The 25,046-nt window shown below is 34.2% G+C and overlaps 1 protein-coding gene and 1 non-coding gene across 3 annotated transcripts in view; one reads left to right on the top strand and one right to left on the bottom strand.

Moving 5' to 3' along the window:
• Nucleotides 1–25,046, top strand: part of LOC118262332 (GTPase-activating Rap/Ran-GAP domain-like protein 3) — a 228,910-nt gene that overhangs the window by 75,471 nt on the left and 128,393 nt on the right. For both annotated transcript variants that reach the window (XM_050697227.1, XM_050697228.1), the window contains one exon: nt 922–1,027. In XM_050697227.1, coding sequence (XP_050553184.1) covers nt 922–1,027 — 106 coding nt within the window. The remainder of the gene's footprint in view (nt 1–921; nt 1,028–25,046) is intronic.
• Nucleotides 12,212–12,283, bottom strand: Trnap-ugg (transfer RNA proline (anticodon UGG)). Its single transcript has one exon. It is a non-coding gene; the product is annotated as a tRNA-Pro (tRNA).

Below are 25,046 nucleotides of genomic sequence, written 5' to 3'. Positions count from 1 at the left end.
AAGGTAATTGAGACTAGCGACTTTTGAAGCAGAAAACTCAATTTGATGATGAATTTGAAATTGGTCGAACGATTCCTGAATACGTGTCACTGTCGGGTAGGACCGGGTCAAGGATGCAGTAGCCAAATAGTTTTGAATATCGAACACAGAGAATAGAGAGATTTAGACGGATTTACTTTTTTGTGGCTTTGTATTTAATGGTTCGCGGTTTTTTCGTTTGTAGCTTTTGTTTTAACGGGTTGGATTTTTGTGGTCTGGTTAAATGGAGATAGATAAGTTCTTGTTGGTAGAATGGATTGTTGACTGTTTATGTAAATAAATGTAATGTATTTATGTATTCAAGAAGAGTGAGAGTTATGAATACGATTTTCACATCATTATTAAATGAGTGCTCTCATAATACGTAGGTAATTTTGTATCACCTACTATAGAAATTTTCTTCATTAATGTTTGTTAATTGCATTTAACCAAAGAGGTAGAATAAATAATCAAGAGTGTAATACTTAATACTTTGTATGAGTTCTTGAATTTTGTACAAACTTTTCGTAGGTAATTGCTACAGAAGTTTAATGCGAGCAAGGAACAAAGGCATACATGTAACAGTTATTTATATTATGCTTTCATTGTGTACCATGTGTGAATTGAAGCCAAATTATTTGTATTATCTACCTATTTCCATAATTTTAACGCCCTGTTTTTAGGTATGAGTATTTCGTAAACATTGTGATCTGAGAGGACACCCTTTACTATCCCTAATATGTAGGTAAATACTTTTTAATCCAATTCGAATTTCAAACAGATTAGTTTATAACTTGCCAGCTACACTTGCACTTTTTACCGAGGAGATTGGATACCAAGTTTAAAATCAAGACTTTTTTGTTGTAAATGAAACTCTTTAGTAACTAACCTACTTTGTCGTAGGAACTTCACCTTCGTGGGAGCAGTTCGTGAGAGAGTCATTAGTGCAGGCGGCTTGGCCCGTGGCGTTGGTCGCCCCGCCCCGCCGAGCCCTTACTGTAGATCACCAGTGAGTACCATTCTTTACAGTAATGAAGTATTTGTATGACTGTAACGTTGTTATACTGATTTCAGTGTTGATTTATAAGACCTTTTTATCTGATTTCTACGATTGAAATAGGAAAAGAAATGTATTTATTCCGTCAGGTTTGTTACGAAATTAAGAAGATTTTTTGGTTTATCGAATCTTTAAATGTAAGTAAAAACTTATAAAGCTGAAGCCGAGTTTTACTAAGTCAAAATTACAAAAATAAAGTAGCACAATATTAATGTGTATAAAACAATTTATGGTTATAATATTTTGATCGCACATCAAAGAAGATCACAGACAAAGGAAACATCAAGTAGTCATAATCCCTAACTATATACTTCGTAAATTCCTCAAAAAGTTCTCGTTCGTTAATAAGTCGAGCGTGATGATTCTCTCCGTATTTACTGAACAGTACTTAAGCCACGAAGCGCTTTTCAAAAAGTAATTCGGAAATGAAGCGTGGCAAACATATAGATTGATATCTGAGTTTTTCGATAAACGTGTCGTTAAATTCCCAAAGAATATTATTATATAATACTTACCTACATATATATTCTGAGTGAAGCGAGAAACGAGAAATATCGAATTCAATTCGTATTCCGATACTTTGTCGACGCAATTTGTGTATATTGTACTGGTTTTTTGGAAAAATATTTTCCAGTCGAATTTTTAGATTCGTACCTTAATATCGTTTGAAAATACGGGGATTTTACTTGGCACGTTTTACTCAAGATTCTTCGCCACGTGTAGTGAAAATTTGTAGTTCTCAAAACTACATTAAGTGTATGAATAAAATATATCGTCATTTAATTTAAATAACTGTCTTTAAATTAAAAAAGCTTTGTAATCGAACCTAGCAGTTTACAAAAAAAAAAAAGAACAAAAAGAGATTTAGACACGTGTTAAAGCTTTTTTATTTTTATATGTCGATGGATGCATCCTATGTTCCATCCATCAACATATAAGAAAATGTTGACACAACACAAGAAAGTCTCCACACATTTTGTACCGAGATCATAACGTCGCACTTCATAAGAAATTTGAACACTCGAAGGGACGAGGGTATGAATGATTTATGAAACTGGATCCGCTATAAAATTCAACATAAAACATACCGCTACCTCTAGAATACTCCAACATAAAGCTACAAGAAATTATGCGAAGAAAATTAATCCTTTACCAAGTATAAGGAAATTAATTTGTTTCAAATTTTCCTATTGAATTCATTATGTTTTAGGCTTACCTTAAGCAGGTACATGAAAATGTATTTACTTTGTAAAATGTTGACTATCCTGACTGGTTTAATCCTAATGCCAGCTTTTCTCGGGTTTTCACCTCGTTGCGTCACGCTTACACATTTATTTTGTGAGTATTATTAAATGTTACTTTTTCTTTTAGAATTGAGTAACGGTTTATGAAATCCAGCTTTTAGGTATTTTAATGTTTCTGTGGCAACATCGCGCCTGCATTTCCATCTGGTCTTTGGTAATAGGGAATAGGGAAAATCGAATATTTGTTGTGGTTTATAGATATTATGCATATAAGCTGATAATAATAATACGTTTCTTTCTTCTACCTTTTATTGAATAAGCAAGGCTATATATAAGAGTGGTTCCTTAACAATAATGTTAAGGAACCACTCTGCTCCTCAAAAACATTTTATAAAAAAACTTTGCCAAATAAAGATATTCATACATTGTATTCACTTGAAACAAAACGCACTATTTACCTAGTTACATTACTAAAAGTAACGCATTACTGTAATTCATGAAGTTAGATCAAAAAACTTCTTCAATACGTTACTAAATAAAATATGGGCAACTATGAGAATGTCTGAAAGTTTTATCAAAGTCTGAATATAGTTAGGAAAAACAGTACGGCACTGAACGGGTTTGTTTTTCAAATGTGATTCTTGATCAAAGTAAAAGTAAGTGTAGTTGGAATGGATACAATGTCATATATTGTTTAGTATAAACTGACTTTGTTTCATCTGTAAATGTAAAAGTTGTACATTGTATTTGTGAGAGCTTAGTTAATTTATCCTTGAAGCTTAAAACACTGTTATGTCTGCATACATCTATACTCTTTACACATGTGTAGTAAGACATTTTTCAGATGAGTTCTTTAGAGAAATTGAACACGAGAAAGGCACGTAAAATAAATACCCAGTATCACACTAATCACATTATTATTAATTGATATTATAAATGTGAAAATTTGTTTGTTTGGATGTTTGTCCATAATTGACGGTAAAACTATTCAACGTAAAACTATTCAACGTATTTTGATGAAAAGTGGTATACAAACAGGGTATAAGCTGATAGGATACTTTTTGTCCCACGGGAACGCGGGCGAAGCTAGTTTATTTATAAAACTCACCTATTATATTCACAAACCTCTTTGCTTCACACGTTATTCATAACAAATTTATACGCGTTTTGGTTGAAATTCATGAAAATTAATAACCTTGTGTGCGTAACCTTCAAGCGGGCGAAGCATTTATTTTCAACAAAGTTACAATTTATTACGCCGGCCACCTGAACCGTACGAATAGTTGGAGGTCTGCCTACCCCAGGGGAGAACACGCAAAATACAGCTGTTCTGACCTAATTACACATTATAACTGGTTTGGAGTGTAAAACAAATACTTGTTTGTGGGAATGTTACCTTCTATTGTGTTTAAGGTTTGTTATACTCGCCTAAAACCTTCTGAAATTAAAGTTAAATTATTATGTAAAGCAAATTGTACCTACTCGTATTAACTATGCATACACCTAGATGTTATTCCTTACTTTCTGTTTACAATTCCAGACTGAATTAAATCTCTTATTATCTTACCTGGTCGAACTTATTATAAACTATCACGGTACAGTCACTATGCCATGTATCTTAACATCATATCAGATAGACAGTGTATGAGTGACCTGTGACGTTATCAAATCTCTCGGGGAGTAGAAACTTCATGAATTTCGTAGTAGCATTTGATGAAACTTCTCTTTGAGGACCATTCTTCTTTTTATTATATTATTCACAAAGGATTTGTTTGTAAATAGTCGTCAATTTAAGGATAATTGAATAGAAAATTGAGTCTTAAATACGTTAAAAGATACTGTGAATGTGTTTATTTCGATACTTAGCCAACTTATAGAAGTCGTTGAGCCGGTAAATGTTGAGTAATCGGTTTCAATTTCAGTTAAAGAGTAAGTAAATTTGTTTTGTCGTTTATATTAAGAGCTTTGCCTCTATTGAATACAACCATGCGACCAAAAAATATTCACACTAGCGAATAGCCTAAATAAGTTGAACGAACTAACAATTGGTAAATTACCTACAGCAATCGATAGTAAAGGATCCTGAACGACCCTTCTCCTATGCAAACTTGTCTAAGAAAGGTCGCGAGAGCCCTTGAATAATTTATGAACATAGAAAATGTTTAAAGTAGGTAACTTGTTAGACACGATACGACCTGTTATTTAGTAATAATACTTACTTTTCTTGAATAAAATCCTGGAAGTTTGATATTAATACATTATTAGTTAGTTAAACTGTTAACTCTGTAAGGGATCTATGCGCCAATTAATTAAAGGTATAATTATAAGACATAACAATAATACTATCGTAATGATACACGGTCATAAAAACGTTAGTGTTAAAAAGGTTATACTCGTTCATTTACATAAGTTTATTGCAACATATAGACCTGCCCTTTGTTACTTGTCTTGTGAATAAAACATATCAATGAGCAAAAACATGGTATACATACTTAAGTGTATATATTATTCAATTCGTAATTGGTAGACGGAGATGCAAATTTTATTCAAATATACCTCATCTACAATTTAGAGAATAAAACAAACCGCTTAAATTGTTCCAAATTACCAACAAGCGAAAATTTTCTCAAAAGGATCATTTATTCAAATCCCCAGAGAGACGTTCCATCGAGTTGCAACTCCACTATGTTTCATGTTAATCCCCAATTCATTCACAGTAGCAGACATTGTTGTCGACCATTTACTATGCAGACGAACGGGCGGAGAATTAGTGTGGACGTGCAGTCACGAACGGTACGGAAATTAGGTGTCTTATAGACGGGGGCGGTACGGGATGACATAAGGCTATAGTGAGCCATAGTGGGCCATAGTGAGCGGTGTATGTACACACAAGGACATTGCTCAGAGGTCCTAAGCACGGCCGCTGCGGCTAACCGACGTCATACATGCTCGACGCCACCGGAATGAATGTGCATAACTACATTAATGCACCGCTATTTGTACAAGATCTTAGTTCCAAAGTTGTCTTAAATTGCAGATCAAATTCTCTGCTTGAAATCCGTAATGGCTTTTAGCTACAATGATGATGGGCGTCTGTAATCCATATTTCATATCTCTAATGATAATGTATTTGAAGCCTTAAGTGACGTACGCAGTAATCCATTTCTGCCATTTCAACGTTCTGGTTTCGAAGTAAATCACAAATAAGGTACTCTTAATCTGATTTATCCTAATCGAACGTGGAACGTGATATATTATTGTGACATTTGTGATAAATATTTATGTGGAGAGAAAGGGGCTAATTTAAACAGAATCATCTCCATACATCACTGAAAGAAGTTACTAAGTTTAGGGGAACTATGCTGAATGAACAATATGACGAATGACGTCACATGTTGCCACTCAGTAGCTGACTATTTTGGTATATACGAGTATACGTCATCGGTATGGTCCGTGTAAAATTAACCATGACAGTTGTAATTATATACTTACCTCGCTGTTTATAATTCTATTGAAACCTAATTTTAGAAAGGTCAAACCGTTCCCAAAACGGCCTCAAAAGTATCAATTTAGCGTAAAATATTTATTGCAGGAAGAACTAATTAATTTATCAAGTTATGAAAATTTGTTATGGTATAACAAACTTTTAGTGGAAAATTGGAAAGTTATTAGACAGCTATATCAATTTTATTGTCTGGATAATAAACGTGAAAGTTTGGTAGGAACATTGAATGGGTGTTTGTTAGGTACGCTTTCTGGCAAACCCTTTTTAAATGGGTTTCGCTAGCAGATAAAATTAAATAGTCCATGACCTAAATTGTTAGAGCCCATTTTTACCAAAAGACCAGCTACTAAAAGCATTGAAAAAAAAAAACATTAAACGATAAAGAGTTTTAACAAAGATTTAGATAAAAATCTTCGTAGGTAAACATATTCAAATAAGGACGTCTAAAAATACTTGAAAAGCAAGAAAAACTTTGTGGCGAAAACAAGCGGAGCTGGCCCGTTTCAAACAATTACGTTAGCATAATAAAAAACTTGTTTGAACCAACTTTTTTCTGACATCTGTACTTTGGGATGCTAATAGATTTCTAAAGTATCAAGTTAGGTAGGTACTCGTACAAATTCGGAATCAACTGAATGGTTAAGTTGGTTGTGTTAGGGATCCAATTTCGAAGTAACCACTGCTTGGCAAATGTTGAAAAGTTTTTTGAACTTGCGCTATGAAATACCACAAGTCGATTCGATCTTCCGATAATTAATAAAGGCGTTTCGAAAATTTTGATACTTTAGGATATTTATGTGTTTACTTAGGCATTACTTACATTAACCTTATTAATAATAATTTTAGCTCTTGGTTTCGGCCCGTACTAACCCTCAAGTCTTAGCTGAGGTCAGAAAAAAGAACCAACCATATAGTAATAATGGAACAATAACCAAGCTCCCGCTGCTGGTCGGCTCCTATTTTTATATTTTTAAGGAAAGGTTCATGTCTGGCGTAAAATACGTCGAGCGTATCATCAGTCGTACTGATGTCATCAATTGAGTGTGAATTTACACTTACACTTACATACTCAGTAGTATTTCTATCATTTGTCTGTTCTAGCGTGACGCATCTTCCGTCAGTATTATAATTTTTTTTTGTTTAAGTAGTAATTAATATGTAGGTATTTATAGATGATTTTAAATAAATTTTTGGAACAATAATAATACCTATTCTACGATACTTACTATGTGTAAATTCCTAAAGATGAAATTCTTGTAGCCTTTGCATAGTGACTTTTAAACAATTTGATCGTTATTTTGTCGTAATCAAAGTTTCAAATTTTCATTTACGGATCAGCTAATCCGCTTACAGAAATTCAGATTAATTCCACTTTCAGACAACATTTTCGTAAGGAATATTATTATTTAATTTTATTCAAAAAGTTCTGTTACCTCAACATTTCTTTGTTATTCATAGAAACTAAGTAAATGCTCTGACTTGTAAATTAGCTTTTTGTGTTCCGTGTTTAAGAGAAATAGGAACAATAGTAATGTATATGAGTGATTGCTTCCTTGTAAACGTAAAAAGGGAACTTTAACCTGGCTTATCGTTTGTGTTACGTCGCCATTAATAATTTAAAACACGAAAGAACTAGAGAAATCACTTAATGTTTAACAAACGGTATCGTGACGAAAGAACGTAACCGTATTTTCTCTATTTTCCGTTTTCTTCGTAGCTTTTCCGTTTGGAATAAGTTAGTAATTTCCGTTGTAATAATAACAGGAGCATGTAGCAAGTCGCTGTATACTTGGTTCTAAGCAATTTTTAATATCGTGAGATATGTTAACCTTGTATTATGGCCTTGTAGAGATTGTACAGATAACGTATGTATCTCAGTATCTCTTACTAAACATGATATTATTTTCTCAGTAGTACGTACCTATAACATAACATAACATAACATAACATAACATCAAGTCTTGTAAACTCCGCATATATTATAAGTGAAACGCAGAAGTGCAGATACTAATGTGACATTCACTTTTCTTACGAAAAATATTGACTATTATGATTAGTGCACGTTAGCTGAACTACAAATATATCCTGTCTACAGTCCTACACCTATGCTCACATTATACCATAAAATTCACATTCACAAATACACAAGTTAGGATTACTCCACCGAATAGCCGAAGTAGTTTTTACATTGACGTAATTTACTGGCTACAGTGAGGAAAGTAAAGAAAAACCGGCGCAGTAGTAAAAAAGAATATATGAAAGTGCCTTTGTGTGAAGTCCTTAATCCAAGCCTCTATTGTATGAAGCCTGTTCGATGGCCATATATTGAAGTAAAAGTGCCCGCTTTTGTTTTGTGGATAATCCACGGTGAGCTCGTAAAGCGTGGAATAAAGCTACCGAACGCTAGGAAACTTAAAAGTGAGGATTAATTGCAAATTGTTACCTGTAGTTAACCTGTTTCAGCCTGATTTTCAGCCTAGAGCACTTTAATTAAAATAAATGTTTGTTTCATTTATACTTTAATTATTGTTTTAGAGAGCGAATTCGAATTAGAGATTACGTGCTTGTTTTCCTTAAAGCTATTGTTTGTTAGTACTGGAAACATTTTAGTATTTTTTTTTTATAAATAAATAAGTAACTGCTCGTTGTTTTTCACTAAGTGGCTAGCAGTGGTTGAATGCGAAGGGTAGAAGATTAGTGGCGTGTTATTGACTTCCAATTACACAGCACTGAGCTCGATCATCAGGCATTGTTGAACTGCTATGCATAGAGCTTTACCTACAGCCCGTAATGTAACTACCTAACGAGCTTAAAAAGCAAGAATAGGATCGGGGTGGTTTTTAGTTAGTAAGAGTCTGACACTCCTTTTCGCGTCGCCCAAGGCGGTAGAAGTCGTTTGATGATATTGCCCACTAAAAAAAAAAATGGCCCCCAATCGATGGAACAATGATGGGAAAATGACAATTATTTAAGTATTATAATTGGAACTAGTGCCTACCTACGTCCTTCTAAATTGTTATTACAATTAATTTCAATTTACAAATTACAATTATGCCTATTCACCAGTTTGTTTTCCCTCGAGAATTATAAATAATAAATTATGATGTTTTGTATGTAAATATTTATTTACTGTAGGTATTGCCATTATCATGTTAACAATACATTAGGGATTTAGTTTTTGGAACAAGGTCTAGTTTAAATAGTGTTTATCTGAAAACTAGTGTTAATGTTATTGTTGTTTCAGTTTTTAATGGTAGTTCTGTTAATTTTATTACCTCTATTTTACACTTAATACAACCACACAATTAGCATTAACAACATTTCATTTATTTATTTTCTATATCAAATAAGTGAATAGAAAAGTTGATGTATAGGATTGTTAACTGATATTCAATAACTATGTCAGAACTTATATCAAGCCCAAAACTTTGATGATTTGTTTCATTCAGTTTGACTAACGTATTCACCATTTATTTATATGTAGGTGGAAACTTCTATGCTGATAATTAATTAGTACCCTTAGTACGAGTTTCCTTTATGTTTAAAGTAATTGAAAGGAGAGCGCGTTCGGCGCTCTGATAGACCGGCTCGAAGAAACCAACCAATCAAAGCGCCGAATGCGCTCTCGCAAAACAAACTCATACTAAGGGTACTGATATAAACCGCATAATAAACATACATACTATCACAGTATCATTTTGACTACAGAGAATTGCCAAATATTCCTTTTGTTTATGTAAATATACAATTATATATGTATGTAATGAAGCACAGTACTCTCACGGAAGAAGGTCAAAGTCAATTCAAGTCGGTTCCAATTAGTTAATTATTGTTAGAACAAGCATAACGTTTGTTTACGTATTGCTAATTTGAGAAACTGTATTCTGGCTGGCTGGATCTTTGTGCCATCTACCACAACGTTCCTCTTTGTGCAAGATAGAATATAATGTTCTGTTATTTGCGACTGTAGTTTTGTGAGAGTCGAGAATTTTAATTAAAGGGTTTGTATAAGTCTCACCAAATAATATAATATAATATCTAATATAATCCTCACCATTTTGAAATAGGAAAATCATCCAATGACTTCTCTCGTGTCCGACTCTTAATGACTAAAAACCACACCATTCCTACTCCTGCTTTTCTAACCAGAGCCCCAGTAAATCGCTAGGCAGCCCGTAGCTCCGGTAGAATCCTTACTTAATATGTCGAATATTTGTTCAATTTCTGCAATAAAAAAAATTACATATTTGGAAGCCAAAAACTTAATCTAAGTATTATTTTTTCTATAAGTTTGGTTGAAGTTCTAATTAAAGAACAGCTTTACGTTTAAACTAATCGCAGCGAGAACGTGTTCGGTGCTCTGATTGGTTAGTTTATTCGAGCCGGCCAATCAGAGCGCCGAACGCGCAAAGTAAACTCGTACTAAGGGTACAGAATCGTGGGAGGCTCAGTTTCCTAACTAGTTCTATTGTAAGTACCTTGTAGTTTATAACAACATGTTCAACTTTCAAAGTATGTGCGGTTTGTAAATGGTATGTACAAGTTTGATCATATCTTAGGTATACCTATAGGTACATATAATATCACCTATTAATAGTTTGATCATTATTATACCCTTATCACATAGAGAGTTAGTCGCCAAACACCTACGAACTATAAAAATAGTTCGTTATAGTTCCTAATATTAGAACATAGGTACTAGGCAAAAGTGTAGACATAAAAAAATTATAAAAATAAAATAACACCGCACTAAAGTAAACACTATTAATGAAACGTGAGCTTCATATTTCAGTAGGTGCTTAATGTAGGGGCACTTTGGACCGTTAACCCTGTAATGCTCGTGACATTTTAGGCTTCAATTTTATTCCTATCGGGGACATTTTCAGTGAAATGTTTTGGAGCCTGGATTATCTAGCCTAGGTATCTATGTAAGTGCTTAGGTAGTATCGACATGTGTGGTGGTGTCGTGTGCTTATTTTTGAAGTATATTTATAATTTTAAAAAGCAAATTTTATTTGTGTTTTAGGGACTGAAAGCAAAATGTGAGACTAAGTAATTGTTTCACAATGTCTGGATAGCCAACTATGTATCTGATAACTTTGAACTAAAAACGTAATTTGTATGCATTATCTGTCACATAAGTTTATCAGACACTTAAATGAAGTTGGTGAAACAGGCGCTAAATATGCATCGTTACGAAACAATACAGCAAGCTAGGAAACTGTAAAACGTTAGGTAAAAATATGTAAGATTCCAGTAAAAATACCATCATATTATAAAGTACTATGATATTATAACACAGTTTAATACAATCGTATTTTCACACAGGAAGGGAAGGGAATATTTATACGGGTCGCTCCTTTATGGGCGAAGGACAATCTTAATGCCTTTAAGTGATGTAAGCTCAAATTTTCAGGTATAAGGAAGGGATTTCATGGACCTTTCAGGCCGTAAAAACACAAATTGCAAGATAGTCCCAGATCATTAGTATATTCGACCGATTTTTTGTTAGGACATAAAATTACGTAAGACTATTTTATATAAAAAGACCTTATGTACATGTACCTAGCTATGTATAGGTATGTATTATGTTTGGTTTGTTATTATTAGATGTAGGGGCATTAAATGACTATGACACAGGTCTTCAGTATGTTATTTTTTAAATAAAGTTGAATATAATTTTTATACATGTTTTATGTTCGAGGAGTAGGTAAGCGAAGTTCATTGACCTCAGTCTTTGATTCTTTAACCTTTTGAGTTTTTAGGGAGAATTAATAATTCATTATTATTTCACCACTCACACTCACACATACACACCACAAAAAATTGGCATACCTCATTGATGGTATAGCATAGGTACCTACTTCCCAATATTATTTTTACACACACACAAACAAAGGACGTTACGATGTCGTGACGTGTGAGATCAAAGTGGCGTGCAAACTCGACTGTTTGCAAACATTTAGAAAGTTTAATCAATAATGGTAGAAACACCTATAAAATATCCTAAGCAGAGATTTGTATGAATGAGTTGCGAAACAGGCGATCGTAACTCCATCTATCAAGTCTGACAGGTACTACCGCTGCAACGTTGCATCGCGCGAATGAATCGTAGTGTCACATTAAACGGGTAGACAGCCGTAAATCTACAATGAATTGTGAACTTTTATTAAACAATAAATAAAGATGAAAATGCAATAAAAACATTTTATTGCGAAATTTTTATCGACATTTTTGATTTGAACAATACGAGTATTTAACGAGCGCGTATAAAAATTCGATACAAGAATAATGGACATAAATATATGGAACTCTGATTTATATTGTACATACACTTGAATATAATGTAAATCGTATAGATAAGGGAGTTGCAACTACAAAAAAGTTGGGCTCGTCCGGGATTTGAACCCGGGACCTCTCGCACCCAAAGCGAGAATCATACCCCTAGACCAACGAGCCGCTTGTAATTTCTGACAAAATAACCGACTACATTCTTCCACTGATATAAAAATTGTATTTACTTTATCGTTAGATTGTTACGCACATTAAAAATGTCTTACACAAGTTGAACTAATATTGATATATTAGCAATTGATTCAATACCATACCTGTTTGATGACGTCATCTATGTTATGTTATACATACCTATCATGATTTTAATAAGAATATAGTAACTTTTTTAGGTACAGTTGCTGAGCCTATGTAATATTCATAGTTTCGTTATTAATTCTATTACTTTTTTATTCTTCTAGGAAAATGATATTTAGAAGGAAAATAATATTATTATTAAAAATGTTACCTAAATAAAATTAGAAAGATTCTCATCTTTTCAATTAGGCATCTAATGAAATGTTGGTAGACTAAACAAACAGGAAAATATTGTATTAGTGAAGAATAATGGTAGTCTCGTACCTACTTATTAATATAAATAAAAATAATTGGGTTTTACAATACGTAATAAAAATAATTTACGTAGCTGTAGTCGAACCTTGCAGAAAACTACTAGGTACTAACTACGGTACGGTATATGTTTCTAGGTTACTTACTAGCTATATTAAAATGCGATTAATAAAAAAAATGCAATCCATGCTACATAGCCACATACGTAACTGAAAAAGTATGCGAGGGTCATGCTTCGGCACAAAAGGGGCGGTTCGACGGGAGTGATACAACGGTGTCACAGAAAACCAACGTGAAACAATGCTTGCGTTGTATTTCGTTGTGTGATTGAGGTTATCTGAAACCCAATTACCCTTCTCTCCAATCACCCTAATACTCAACAATCCTTCAACTCGTAACACCCCCTCCCCCCAAACTGGTGTTTCGAATGCCTATGGAGGGCGCCGATTCCTTACCATCAGGTGATGCATCTAGTTTACCGGCTTATAATATAAAAGCAATCTACTAAGGCAATCTTAGAATCTCTAATTTCACTGCCAAACCATCTAACTATTTATATTAACTTTGTTTCCAACAAATTATAGTCAGCTGTCTACTGCTAATTTAAAGTCATTATCTATGTATTAACATCTTTCTTTAAAATAAAATCGTTTGATAACTCTTTATTTATCAATTCAATCAATCAGATTGTGTACAGCTGATTGCTATTAAGATAAAACTTTATTAATTAAAATCTTTTGTCCATTACACTGTGACATGTAAGTACGTGTTTCAGTAGAATCTAGTACTTTTTAATAAGTAAATAGTGTAAGTACCTACTACTGACCGTATAGTCGGAGTGGCAATAAATTGCTAACTGGGCTTTATCTTGCGTCATCAACATTATCAGTTCGTCTCCGTGCCCGGCTGAATATAAACCTTAAAACCCGCTGCTGAGCTGAATTTTCAGTTATTCGCATCTTACCACTACCAGTTGCCTGGCAAACATCCTCACTTCAACTGTCCCCAACAATAATTCGATTTTCGGCTGTCATAAGTGAGTTTACAAGCATACAAGTTCACATACACATGAGGCCTGCAACAACAATTTGTGGATCACAAAAAGAGTTGCTCCGCACGGGAAGCGAGCCCTACACGTAGCACGACAGCTGGTTTCCCGGCTACCCTACCAGTCATGCTGTCCAGCAGGTTTAGTTTTTACTATCGCCACAGCGGTTCCAGACCACAGACCCATACCAGGAAAATAAAACCTCAATTTTACTTTGTTCTATTCAGCCTCAGGCCCCGCGCCCAAGCCTGGGGCTGACCGACCCAGTGAATAGATATTTGATAAAGTACCTTCGGTTTTCATTTCAAAGGAATTCGTTTCGTGTAAATACGGCCGTGGTTTTGCTATGGTTGTTGCTAACTTCATACAGTTTAATTGGCAATTAAAAGCTAAATATTTGTATAGTGTTAGAAAACATAGATATGGTTATCGGAAGTCCAATTACCTCCTTCCCAGTCCCCGATTTCTCAATAACTGTTAAATTCCTAACGTCCAAAAGGCCGGCAACGCACTCTTAACGTCTCTGGTGTTTCGGGTATCCATGCGCGACGCCGTTCTGTCCGCTCGTTTACCGGCTTATATCATAAAAGAAAGAATCGCTGTTATGTCAGATTGAACAAAGTTAAAAAATAATATCCAATATTCCGTGGGAAAGTATTCAATATAAAAATAACAAACAATTAACCCGTCCGGGTCAGTGAACATCGTTTATTTATCAGTGAATACAATTTCATTATGATATGACCCCATCGACTAAAGCTGACTATTCGTTGGCTCGCGCAAACACATTCATTCACCTATTAGTCTGTTGAATTCGGTGATTGCATTTAAACAGTACAATGCCCAAATAGTCTACTCCTTTTGAACTACGATTATTAAGAGTTTCATTGCGGTTTTCAGAGGTAGTTGTTATTCCTTACTCGTCTACCTATATTAAGCTTTACTAAAATGAGTGTATTATGAATAATAGTATGTAGTTAATATAAATATGAAAAAAGGTTTAGGTAATTGGCTCTTACGACACCTACGATAAAAGGATTTTAAAGTATCTTGCCCTGTCTTCATCACACAGCTTGATATTCTTTTTAGCTATTAGTAAACTTCGACCATTCTCATAAATTACTCTTCATAAGTCTAAATCTTCTAGCATTACTGTAGTCTAGCTTACTAAACCAGTGTTGTAAATCCAGATCTTCTTTGTTTACTGTAGCTAGAGCTGTGCTAAGCTGTTCCAGTACAACTATCCTAACAACAGACACTCCAGATTTATGACGCAAAAACAACCACCGGGCACATTAGCTCGTCGATCTCGCTACGCGATACCGTGTCGTTACATTGTTCCTATGTTGGTACAGACGGTAGTTAGTGATGTCAGAATACACTGACTTATGGCGTGCTTTGAGAGAATTCAGCTAGGTTATAGCGTGGCTTCGTTCGTGTACCATCTTTGGTACTTTAGGTTTAAAGATCTATTAGTGTTTATGTCACTTTATGTGTTATGATAAGTAAATGGAGAGATTATTGGTGTTGGTTGGTAATGGCTGTTCTTCATCTTAGAATTGCGAGGTTAAAAATACTTTTTACAGATAGAAAAATCTTGATGGAGAATCCGCCTTGCTAGAAAATTGACAGTCTCTTAACGTGCAAAAAATACCTCAATATTTTTGCAAAAGGACGAGAAATAAAGGATATCCGCAATACGAATGTTTATTTTCCACCCAGAATATACTAGGGGTGAATACTTAACTATCTACCATTGGACAAAAACTTTGTCCTCAATGTCATTGACCCTTTCGTGAAATATTCCAAACATTATTAAGTAGAATCAATGTTATTACTTCAGTAGGTATCTACCTAATATCCATGTCGAACATGCTTCATGTTTTATCGGTGGAATCGTTAACAGTATCGATGAAATAGTTAAAATTAACGACACTAAAAATACTAAAGTTATCGATAAGGGCTATTTTCGTCTACATTTGGGGTTTGATTTTCCAAAATATAATTTTAATTATGTTACTTAGATAACTTTCTCAATTAGGAAGTAATGAATTAACTGAATATCTAATCTCTGAGTGTGATCGTGGGTGTTATTCCTGCCTATGCTGCCAATAACATCATGCATGATTATACGATTTATATGTAGATGGATTTCCAACCTTATCAACCTACGCACAAACTCCAATTAGTTTTTATTAATATTAATGTCGACACGACATTTTTTAATAGGATCTGTTTGCGAGCTGACATTTTCCTAGAAAAGAAAACAACAAACGAATACTGGGACCCTAGTACTTCTAATTTTATTAAATAATTAGAGATACATATAATAAACACTGCTGCCCTTTTTTCATTTTAATTTATCTAATTACCTAAATAACTCTAATGATTTATATGTAGTATTTTTCTATACACCATAGAAAAAAGGTTTTTATTCTCGTTTTATTTTCCTATCTACTACAGCTTTTCACCTGGTGGCAGGCGACGGTACTCAATCTAGTAGATTCTACTGATAATAGTCGGTGATCCGGGCAGGCTTTGAATGGCATTGTTGGCTGATAATGACCAGAAATGTCGCCGTTTTCTATTCTGTGGTATGATGCCTTTGAAACATTAACGAGGGCGAGGCATTATTGATGATTGATTGCGTTTATTTTGTCGAATTGTTCGAAGGAATATTGATTTAAGGAACAATGGGGAAGTAATATAATGGACTGTAGAAAAATACGTTAAGGAATATATCTTCATTAGTGATGGTAGAAAAGTACCTGTTTATTATTTAGTCGACAATGGAAGTTGTATTGCTAACAGTTGTAAGGACAAGACATAATAAATTATGTTTTGTTTAATCTATCCAAAACAAAAATTATCATATTAGTATAAAATATCTTTCTTTTTAATACACGACCGACACCGTGGCAAAAAAAACACATGCCCCCTGATAGTAAGTGGTTATCGTATCGTGACCTATGAACGCTTATAACATTTGGGGCATTAGGCATATGTGCTTTGTCGAACCTAAAAAAACTTTTATACTTCCTTCTTGAAGTACCCCATATTGTAGCCTACTGGGAATACCTCGGATAGGAGTTCACCCTAAGTACCAGTTTAAAGTAAGTAATTGAAACGAGAGCGCGTTCGGCGCTCTGATTGGCGGGCTTGAAACAGTCTAACCAATTATTTTAAACGCAAATAAAAGATTACTTTAAATGTCAAGCAAACTCGTACTAAATATACCGTACTGGGCGCCATCTTTACATTCTGACGGTGTTGAAGTCGATCGTTGCTTTCAAAATAGAATACGGATTCCCCAGAGTGGTATCCAGCAGATACAAGCGAAAAATGGTTTTCGGAACCTTTTAAATATTGACACACAGCTCAGTGGATACTTGTTACGTTTTTATGGTTTATTTACTCCTGTAGGTGATCCCTAAAGATACAAGCCTTTCTACAATCCTCTCACTTTCAAAGTTAAAAATTCAAATGATAAAGAACCTGCTTGTTCATAAAAACTTAACTTCATATTTAAAATAACATTATGGTAAATTAACTTAATAATCACGGATTACTCACGTACATTAATTTACACGTCCTCCATAAATTTACGTAAGTAAACCCTGATTAATTAGTTAATTTAATATTTATGTCTCACGACAGTTAATATTAAAAAAGAACACTATGGTACGCGAATAACCTCAAAACACTATTATAATACTTATTATAATTAATTATTTTGTTAAAACTGTTTAGAGTAGCGTGTACCCAATTTTATATCTGCTCTAAAAATCTATGTACGTTCAAACTCGACAAATTGATTTTAGTGGTCACGAACATTGTGGCTAGAGCATTTTAGGTCCTAATTTTGTACCTAAATAGCTTACACACAATCTACATCCACTATCCAATTTAGTTATTCACTACGTAGGTAGGTACTAACATTTTACGAGATATCTAGTCAGCAAAAACATGTTTACATTACGAACTCAGAGTAACTTCGTGTTATGTAAAACCTACGTATATACATACCCACATAGTTATCTTCGGAATATTTGTCTCAGAAAGTTATTCAGTCTCATATATAGGGCAGGATATATTAGGTATACCCTTACATAGTACGCTCTTTTTTACAATTAAGAATATTAGAAGGCGATATTATTCGCATAATAAACCTAATGGGTTTATGTAATGTTATGTAGTCAGCAGCGGTAAACACAGATTTTGCATAATATCTAGGTACACTTTGACAATTGAACCAAATTGTACAAAAACTACATTCATTGCAATAATAATTGGCCTATTATAGACGAAAAGCATTTTTCAGTGTGCCATGCATAGTGGTACAGGCAGAAATAATAATGAAGACAAACATTACAAAATTTTAATAACAATATTAAAGCTCAAAACAGGTCTCCGAGCATGCCTATACCGAATGGGCCTCCACCTCAGCATTATGTTGAGCGCGGTAACACTCAACGCTGATTTTCGGGTGGCATGCTGCAGTGCGTTTCTTTAGTAGTTAGTAGGCTTTATGAGTTTGATAGATCATGTGTATTCACAATTACGTAATAAAGATACTGAAATGTATGTTGAGTCCAGTGGACTTAAATAACGTGATAATTATATAAATACAATCAAAAGATGTACCTATAAACATTCCTACATATTTACTTTTGTTTGAACGTAGCTACACCTACCTACACTGATATTATAAACGCTCACCCTTATTAAGTATTCCGTTTGAATAAAAACAATTTTCTTGACTCAGAATTGCTGATAAGATTGTAATGTAACAAAAATATCTTACATAAATGATAAGGTTGAGATTCTTAGACGGATTATGTTAGCATGTGATCAGTTATGCATTAAAAGTAAGCTTTGAGACAGCAAGATGTATTTGTGTTATTGGTTTAAATATACATATTCAATATTAAAAGATATGTAAATATACTATGTAAACAAAATGAGGTTTACAATAAGGTTCGTCAAACAAAATCAAATTTCTCTTCGTCTTCGAAACATGTTATATGGCTAATTAATTATTAAGTTATCGGCTAACTAACGTAACTACAGAGTACTCTAAACTGTCAGTATGTTCCACGAAAGTACTAATAAACATAGCCATACATGTTTATTCATGAAAATGGGAAAAATGCGATTATCACTAAAATTGACATTACTCAATGAAGGACTTCGGAAGCCTCTAACTCTATGATCATTAATTAACAACATGGCGCTACTAGGTATTAAAAACATCAATAACTATCAATTACTAAGTAAGTAAATATATAACATTCGGTTTGCTATAAACATCTTAGAACTTTAACAGTAAACATACGCAGCTATCTAATGAATTAGAACCAATAATTGAATTGACTACAAACTAAGAAAACTTTACAATTATCTCAGAAGGTTGTCATGCACTTGCCACGTCACGTGTCTAGAATCTGTTTGCCTGTTTCATCTAGCCTCTATTTATATAAGGTAATGAACTTAGGCCAACATTTGAGGGTCATGCGAAAGTGTTTAAAGGTCCAATGTGACCTCTTTGATTAAAAGCAGTTAGACCTTTCGACCCGCTGTTTGGAGTCATTGCTTCACTTATTTAGGTATTTTAAGCACTTATTTTAATTAACATTTACCCTGACTTAATCTAGTTTTGGATGTTTTCAGGGTTACAAGATAATAAGACAGAGATTCGGTTTATACATATATGTAGTTGGATTCTGCTATCATAACTATTATTGTGAAGTTGAAAGTGTGGAAGAATGTTTAAGGAATGAATATTACTTAGCTTGGAATATAAATAGATAGGATATGAACTATCTAATTATATAGATTACTAAATGTTTAATTCCTTGAATATTCGTATAATAACATTGAAGTTGCAGCCGAAACTTCAAGCAAATATACATTATTCGAATGTTGATTCGAATTTAAAATTTTGGCTTTTACCAGCCAGCATGTAAATTACTACGTCACGGGAAACGAGATCTTTGATACTGTCACAGAATATGTAACGGTTTGAAAAAGAGGCAGAAGGTAGATGTAGGTACGAACACGATGTGAAATAATTTATGGATACGGCAAATATGTTCTCTTTCCCGTTTCACCATCTGTCGTTTTCGTCAATTTATCATAGCCTTCTGTCAAAAGGCTACATTTACTATACCAGTTGCCTATACTTACTACATACCAAAGGCTACACTAACTACATATTTACGTAGTAGGTAACTATAGGCTATATAAGTATAGTAATACCAGATGCCTCTACTTATGCCCCAAATAAAATATTAGCCGATAGTAGTATACACAACACTGAGTTTTTATTGCAGAAATACGAGTTCTTTTTAAGTTAGCAACCACTGGAACTTTTGGTAAAGGTGATCCCATTATAAATATACATTTTCCAATTATTATATAACTATTTTTAAGAACTATCGTTAGACATACGAAATTAACTAAAAACACGGTTTACTCACTTAAATATATGAAGAAAAGCTAGTTTCGAGTCAAAGAGGGACTCTTCATTATGAGCAGCACGCAGACGGTGAAGTCGCACAGTCTAATCCATAATTATATCTAACTAATAACACCTATCTAATTAAATATTATTAAACTATTAAAGACACGATGATTTTATTGTAACTTTCGTGAGACATACTAAATTAATTATTATGTTATCGGCTTACTCACGTATTGATTTGACCAGCCATGCTAGAGGCTCATATTCAAGAACAGGGACACCCATACATCGGCAGTAGCCGAGCATGCTTGTAGCGCGGGCACGGCTCACTTCCTTCGCTTCGACAAGGTCTCCGTACTAGCGAGGGAGAAATACTTTGTACCGCGGAAAGTACGTGAGGCCATCGAAATAAGTCGCCGTCCCAACTTCAACAGAGACGGTGGCTGGGCATTACCACCTGCCTGGAAGCCGAGTCTAAAATCTGCGTCAACCTACAATGTTGCGGGTCTGGAGTGTGACACAGTGAGCGCGGTATGTGGCACCGTTTTTGCGCCGACCCGAGAATCGAATCTAACACCTGCGCAGCCGCCGGCGAACGAGTCTAACGAGCCAACATCGTCGCGCGCGCCAGATAGTGCGCGCGATTCCAGACAGAGGGCGCGATGGGCGCGATCCTCGAATCGCCAGTAGCAGCGCGACAATCGCCGCGTCGTGTGTCGCGGAATGCTGCTCATGAATATGAGCCTCTAGCATGGCTTGAAACTAGTCGAGTTCCTCGTCAAATCAATACGTGAGTAAGCCGATAACATAATAATTATTAAAGACACAAGACGTCATTCATATTATCTAAATATCTAAAGTTTAAATATGTAAAAAAATAGAGCTCAAGTTTAAAGTAGCTATTTCTCGCTTCAGTACTTCACTGTAACAATTCTCGTTGGTTGGTTGAGAAAGAATATAGCAAGCGTGGATTACGGGAAAGAAATAGCTTTTTGTGATCCAAGAGAAACTGTTAGGTTAAGCTGCAAACGACCTCTTTCAACTCTCATTAGAGCTTTGGACTAAAACTAAGGGTAAATGCGTTTTAGTGGATTTTCTTTGTTTGTCTATGTCCTTACCTACTTGTATTGGAATTTGATTGATATATTCAGTACGTGTGACGAAGTTAGTGTAACATTGTTAGGATTCTACTTATGCGTTCACAAAAATGGATATAATCTGTTACGTTTAGCTAAGTTTTCGAGGTATACGTATCTATCATTGAAGCTAAATAAAATTACCAATCTTGTTCTAAATATTTCCACACTTACCATGAGTTATCCACACCCAATTTCAAATCCAAACGCATTAATTTTATTTATTATTAGCTGTATGCTGTATATTTTAATGTAACTGATAGTTTGGTTAGCAACCTACGTCAGAAGGTTTTAGGGTTTAATATTAAATACAAACCAGATACAACCCTTTAGTTCCTTTGGCGTAGATATTTGATACTTGGAATATTACATTTAGATGGGATATTACATGTTTTACGTAACGGGTTAGAGAGTTCAAAACACGAATACACTGTATGCTAATTAGTATTACCTACATTTGCCGAAGGCTGTAGATAACTTTAAAAAAAGACTCATCAATATAAACACATGTTGCTTGTGGTCATAAACCCATTATTTTCTTTAAAATCGTCTTTATATACATATTGAATGACATCACGATTCAATCAAATATAGTCTTAAACATATCAAAGAAGGTACACAGTTAATATGTCTATATCTATAATATAGATATTATATTTACTATCATGAAAGAACTCAATATATGTATTGTCACGCTTGGTAAGATTTTTCTTTGAAGCGGCTTATATATCGAAGTAATTACTTAAATACGATTATATACCACTTCATAACAGCCGAATGGCTTTTTAAGTACTCGTAAATCAATAATGCTTCATTACACCGAATAGTTTCTTAGAAACTATTTGAATGGGTCATTGAATAACTGATTAAAGTAAGTAATGTACGCTATACAATTATACTTGAATGCTTATGAAGGACATCTGAAAAGTATCGATAATGAAAGTAAATCGGAAAAATCGCATAAACATTTTGAGCTCGAAATACTAACTAAATATGAGATATGTATTCTATAACTTGAAAAGTCTATCAATTCGCTCTCGATAAACGTTTAGTAATTAATAATGCTTAAACATAACCACAAAAAGTCTTTCAAACTTCTCAAGATCCGTACCAGTCATCGTCAAGTTCACTTTCCAATAATCACGACCGTGATCCGATTATGTTCTGCTAAATCACCGCAGACGGCAAACCATAACCTCTTCTTGTGGCAAATCGGTCGAACAAACTTTGGCTGCTAATACAATGACAAGAATAAATGACTTTAGTCGCGTATTGTACTCAAGTACCGTTGATACGTTTAATATTCCTCTTTTATAGCTTAAGCACTTTCTTTAATACAATGTCAACTCTATTATTGCAATAGCTTAAGTTTAATATTCTTTGGTAGATTGGGATAACTTGACGTGATGCGGTCTCGACATTGATGGCAATAAACGGGCCATTTGGGATTGTGTACGATTTAAAACTCTTTAAATACTGTTTGGGGAATAAAGAATAATGGATTCTTTCTGCGCAATTTAGCTACTCGCCGACTAATGGGATCTTTTTTAAGCATTTTTTTTTTCAGATCCCTAAGGAATACTAGGTTTTTAATGTGATCTGGGAATAAATACTTATATAATTTGTGAACAGTTAATAGGAGTTCGGAGTGCAAAAACTACATTGTTGATGCACATTGTCCTTCAAAGAACTTCTGAAACATATCAATATACCTCAGAGCATTAAGTATTGATTCTCTAACTCTCTAACGATGGGATTGATCTTCCCATGAGGCTATGAGCATTCATTTGTATGCTATAGGAATTCTTCTATAGCCGTAAATAACATTTTACAATATCATTACAGTCACGATATCGTAATTGTCTACTTTAGCCAAAAAAATATAAGTAGATGTGTATGTATAAATGGTCCATAATTAAGTATAAATACAGGCTCAGAATGTGTTAGAAGTGATAATATTCGAAGCAGAGAAATTCCCATCGAAAATATTGCTGTCATCAAATATATGACAGTATATTTATATTAGCATAACAGAAACATATCGTTGTACTCTAAATCTTTTCAAGAACACATTTGTGTAAGATTCGTGTAATGTGCCAGTAAGCTTTGTATTGTTTGAAATAATGGACACATTTCCATGTCTTCTCTGCCTTCTCTATCGTTTCGGTCTTGGCAGAGCCATCTCGATCACGTTAAGGTGGCCGCATTTGTATTGGAGGTGGATGTTAAAGCAACATCCACCTAGCGATCTCCCGCCATCTCTCCCTGCTTGTGGACTGTCTGGCACAGTCTGACACATGGTTTCCTGTAACCGATTTCACTTGATCAGCCCAGCACATAGGTGATCTGGTTCTCTTGACTTTCCCCTGCACGTTGCACATGTCCATGTCTTGGAATATTGTTCTAAATATCTTCTCTTAGTACTTTATTTATAATCTGCAAGGAACTTACGTGCTAAGTTTTCGGAGAGCGCTCTTCCCCAATAATGTACCCCCTGGTCAATAAGTTAAACTTAGGATTCTTCCTAGTAATATTATCGTTTTGGGTATCTACAACAATCCCACGGAGAAATCTTTAGCCAAATAGATCGCATTAATCTAACACCCTCATTAACATCAATGAATATTCTGTAAGGCTAAGCGAACCCACTTTGGCTTGACAATGACTTAACGTTAACTAGTCCTTAGTTGGTGTACACATTACCTAATTACATTTCTTTAAAGGCAATTGCCGCTTGTTATTATATTGACTTCTTGTTTTTTTATATCGTAATATTTGCTTAGACGCTCAAAAGTGCCTTCCCGGTCTATTTGAAATAAATAATTTTGACTTTGACATTAACTTTGACTTCGACTTACAACCTTTTTAGTAGCCTTAATTATTTACCATCTGTATTTTTTACATTCTATTTCTATTGAGATAAGTGTACCCAAACCAACATTATATCGTACATTGTTTGAGAAATAAACTTACTCAACGCTTGCCAGAAGTCTTAAAACATAACACAGCCTCCACTCTCCCTTTACATACAAAGACTTAGCCAAAGTTCTTCAAGTGTGGAACTATCACAAACACAGTAAAACAAAGATTATATAAAACTACTTCGAAATATCGCTAGTGTGCTTATATATCTACTACAAAATTCAATTTAACAGGCTATGTAAAGATACAGTGTAAACTCGATTACAGTGTTCATATTTGAAACTCCACTTCATACGATTATTATAATTGAAGCTTTTCCTTCACTATGTATCGTAGGAAAATATAATATATGGTAAATTGTTATACGCCATGTTGTACACGCAAAGTAAATGGATGGATATCTATCACACGGGGCGGTAGAGCAAGATAATTCGCTACCAGCCGCGCACTATGGATTCAAATTCCGAAAACGATACGAGGTAGGGCAAAGACCTTTGTTCCATTACTGTTTTTCTTCAAGCCGCAGATTATAACAAAGAAAAAAGCAAGCAATGAACTTCAAAATTAGAGTTAAGCTCAGTAATTTCAAGGATTATCTCCAAATATGGTACACGTTCCTTTCATAACAAGGCAAGACATATGGATATCATTCCAAGCATAATTCCCACTGTTTTGTGACGGGACGCCACATTAAATCTAGAACAAAGTTTTTGTCATAAACCAAATGTACTTAGCAATAAAATTACTTTCCAC

Source organism: Spodoptera frugiperda, chromosome 12 (assembly GCF_023101765.2).
Source record: "Spodoptera frugiperda isolate SF20-4 chromosome 12, AGI-APGP_CSIRO_Sfru_2.0, whole genome shotgun sequence".
NCBI lineage: Eukaryota > Metazoa > Arthropoda > Insecta > Lepidoptera > Noctuidae > Spodoptera > Spodoptera frugiperda.
Note: the sequence above shows the minus strand (reverse complement) of the source record. Positions and strands in the feature narration are given on the sequence as shown.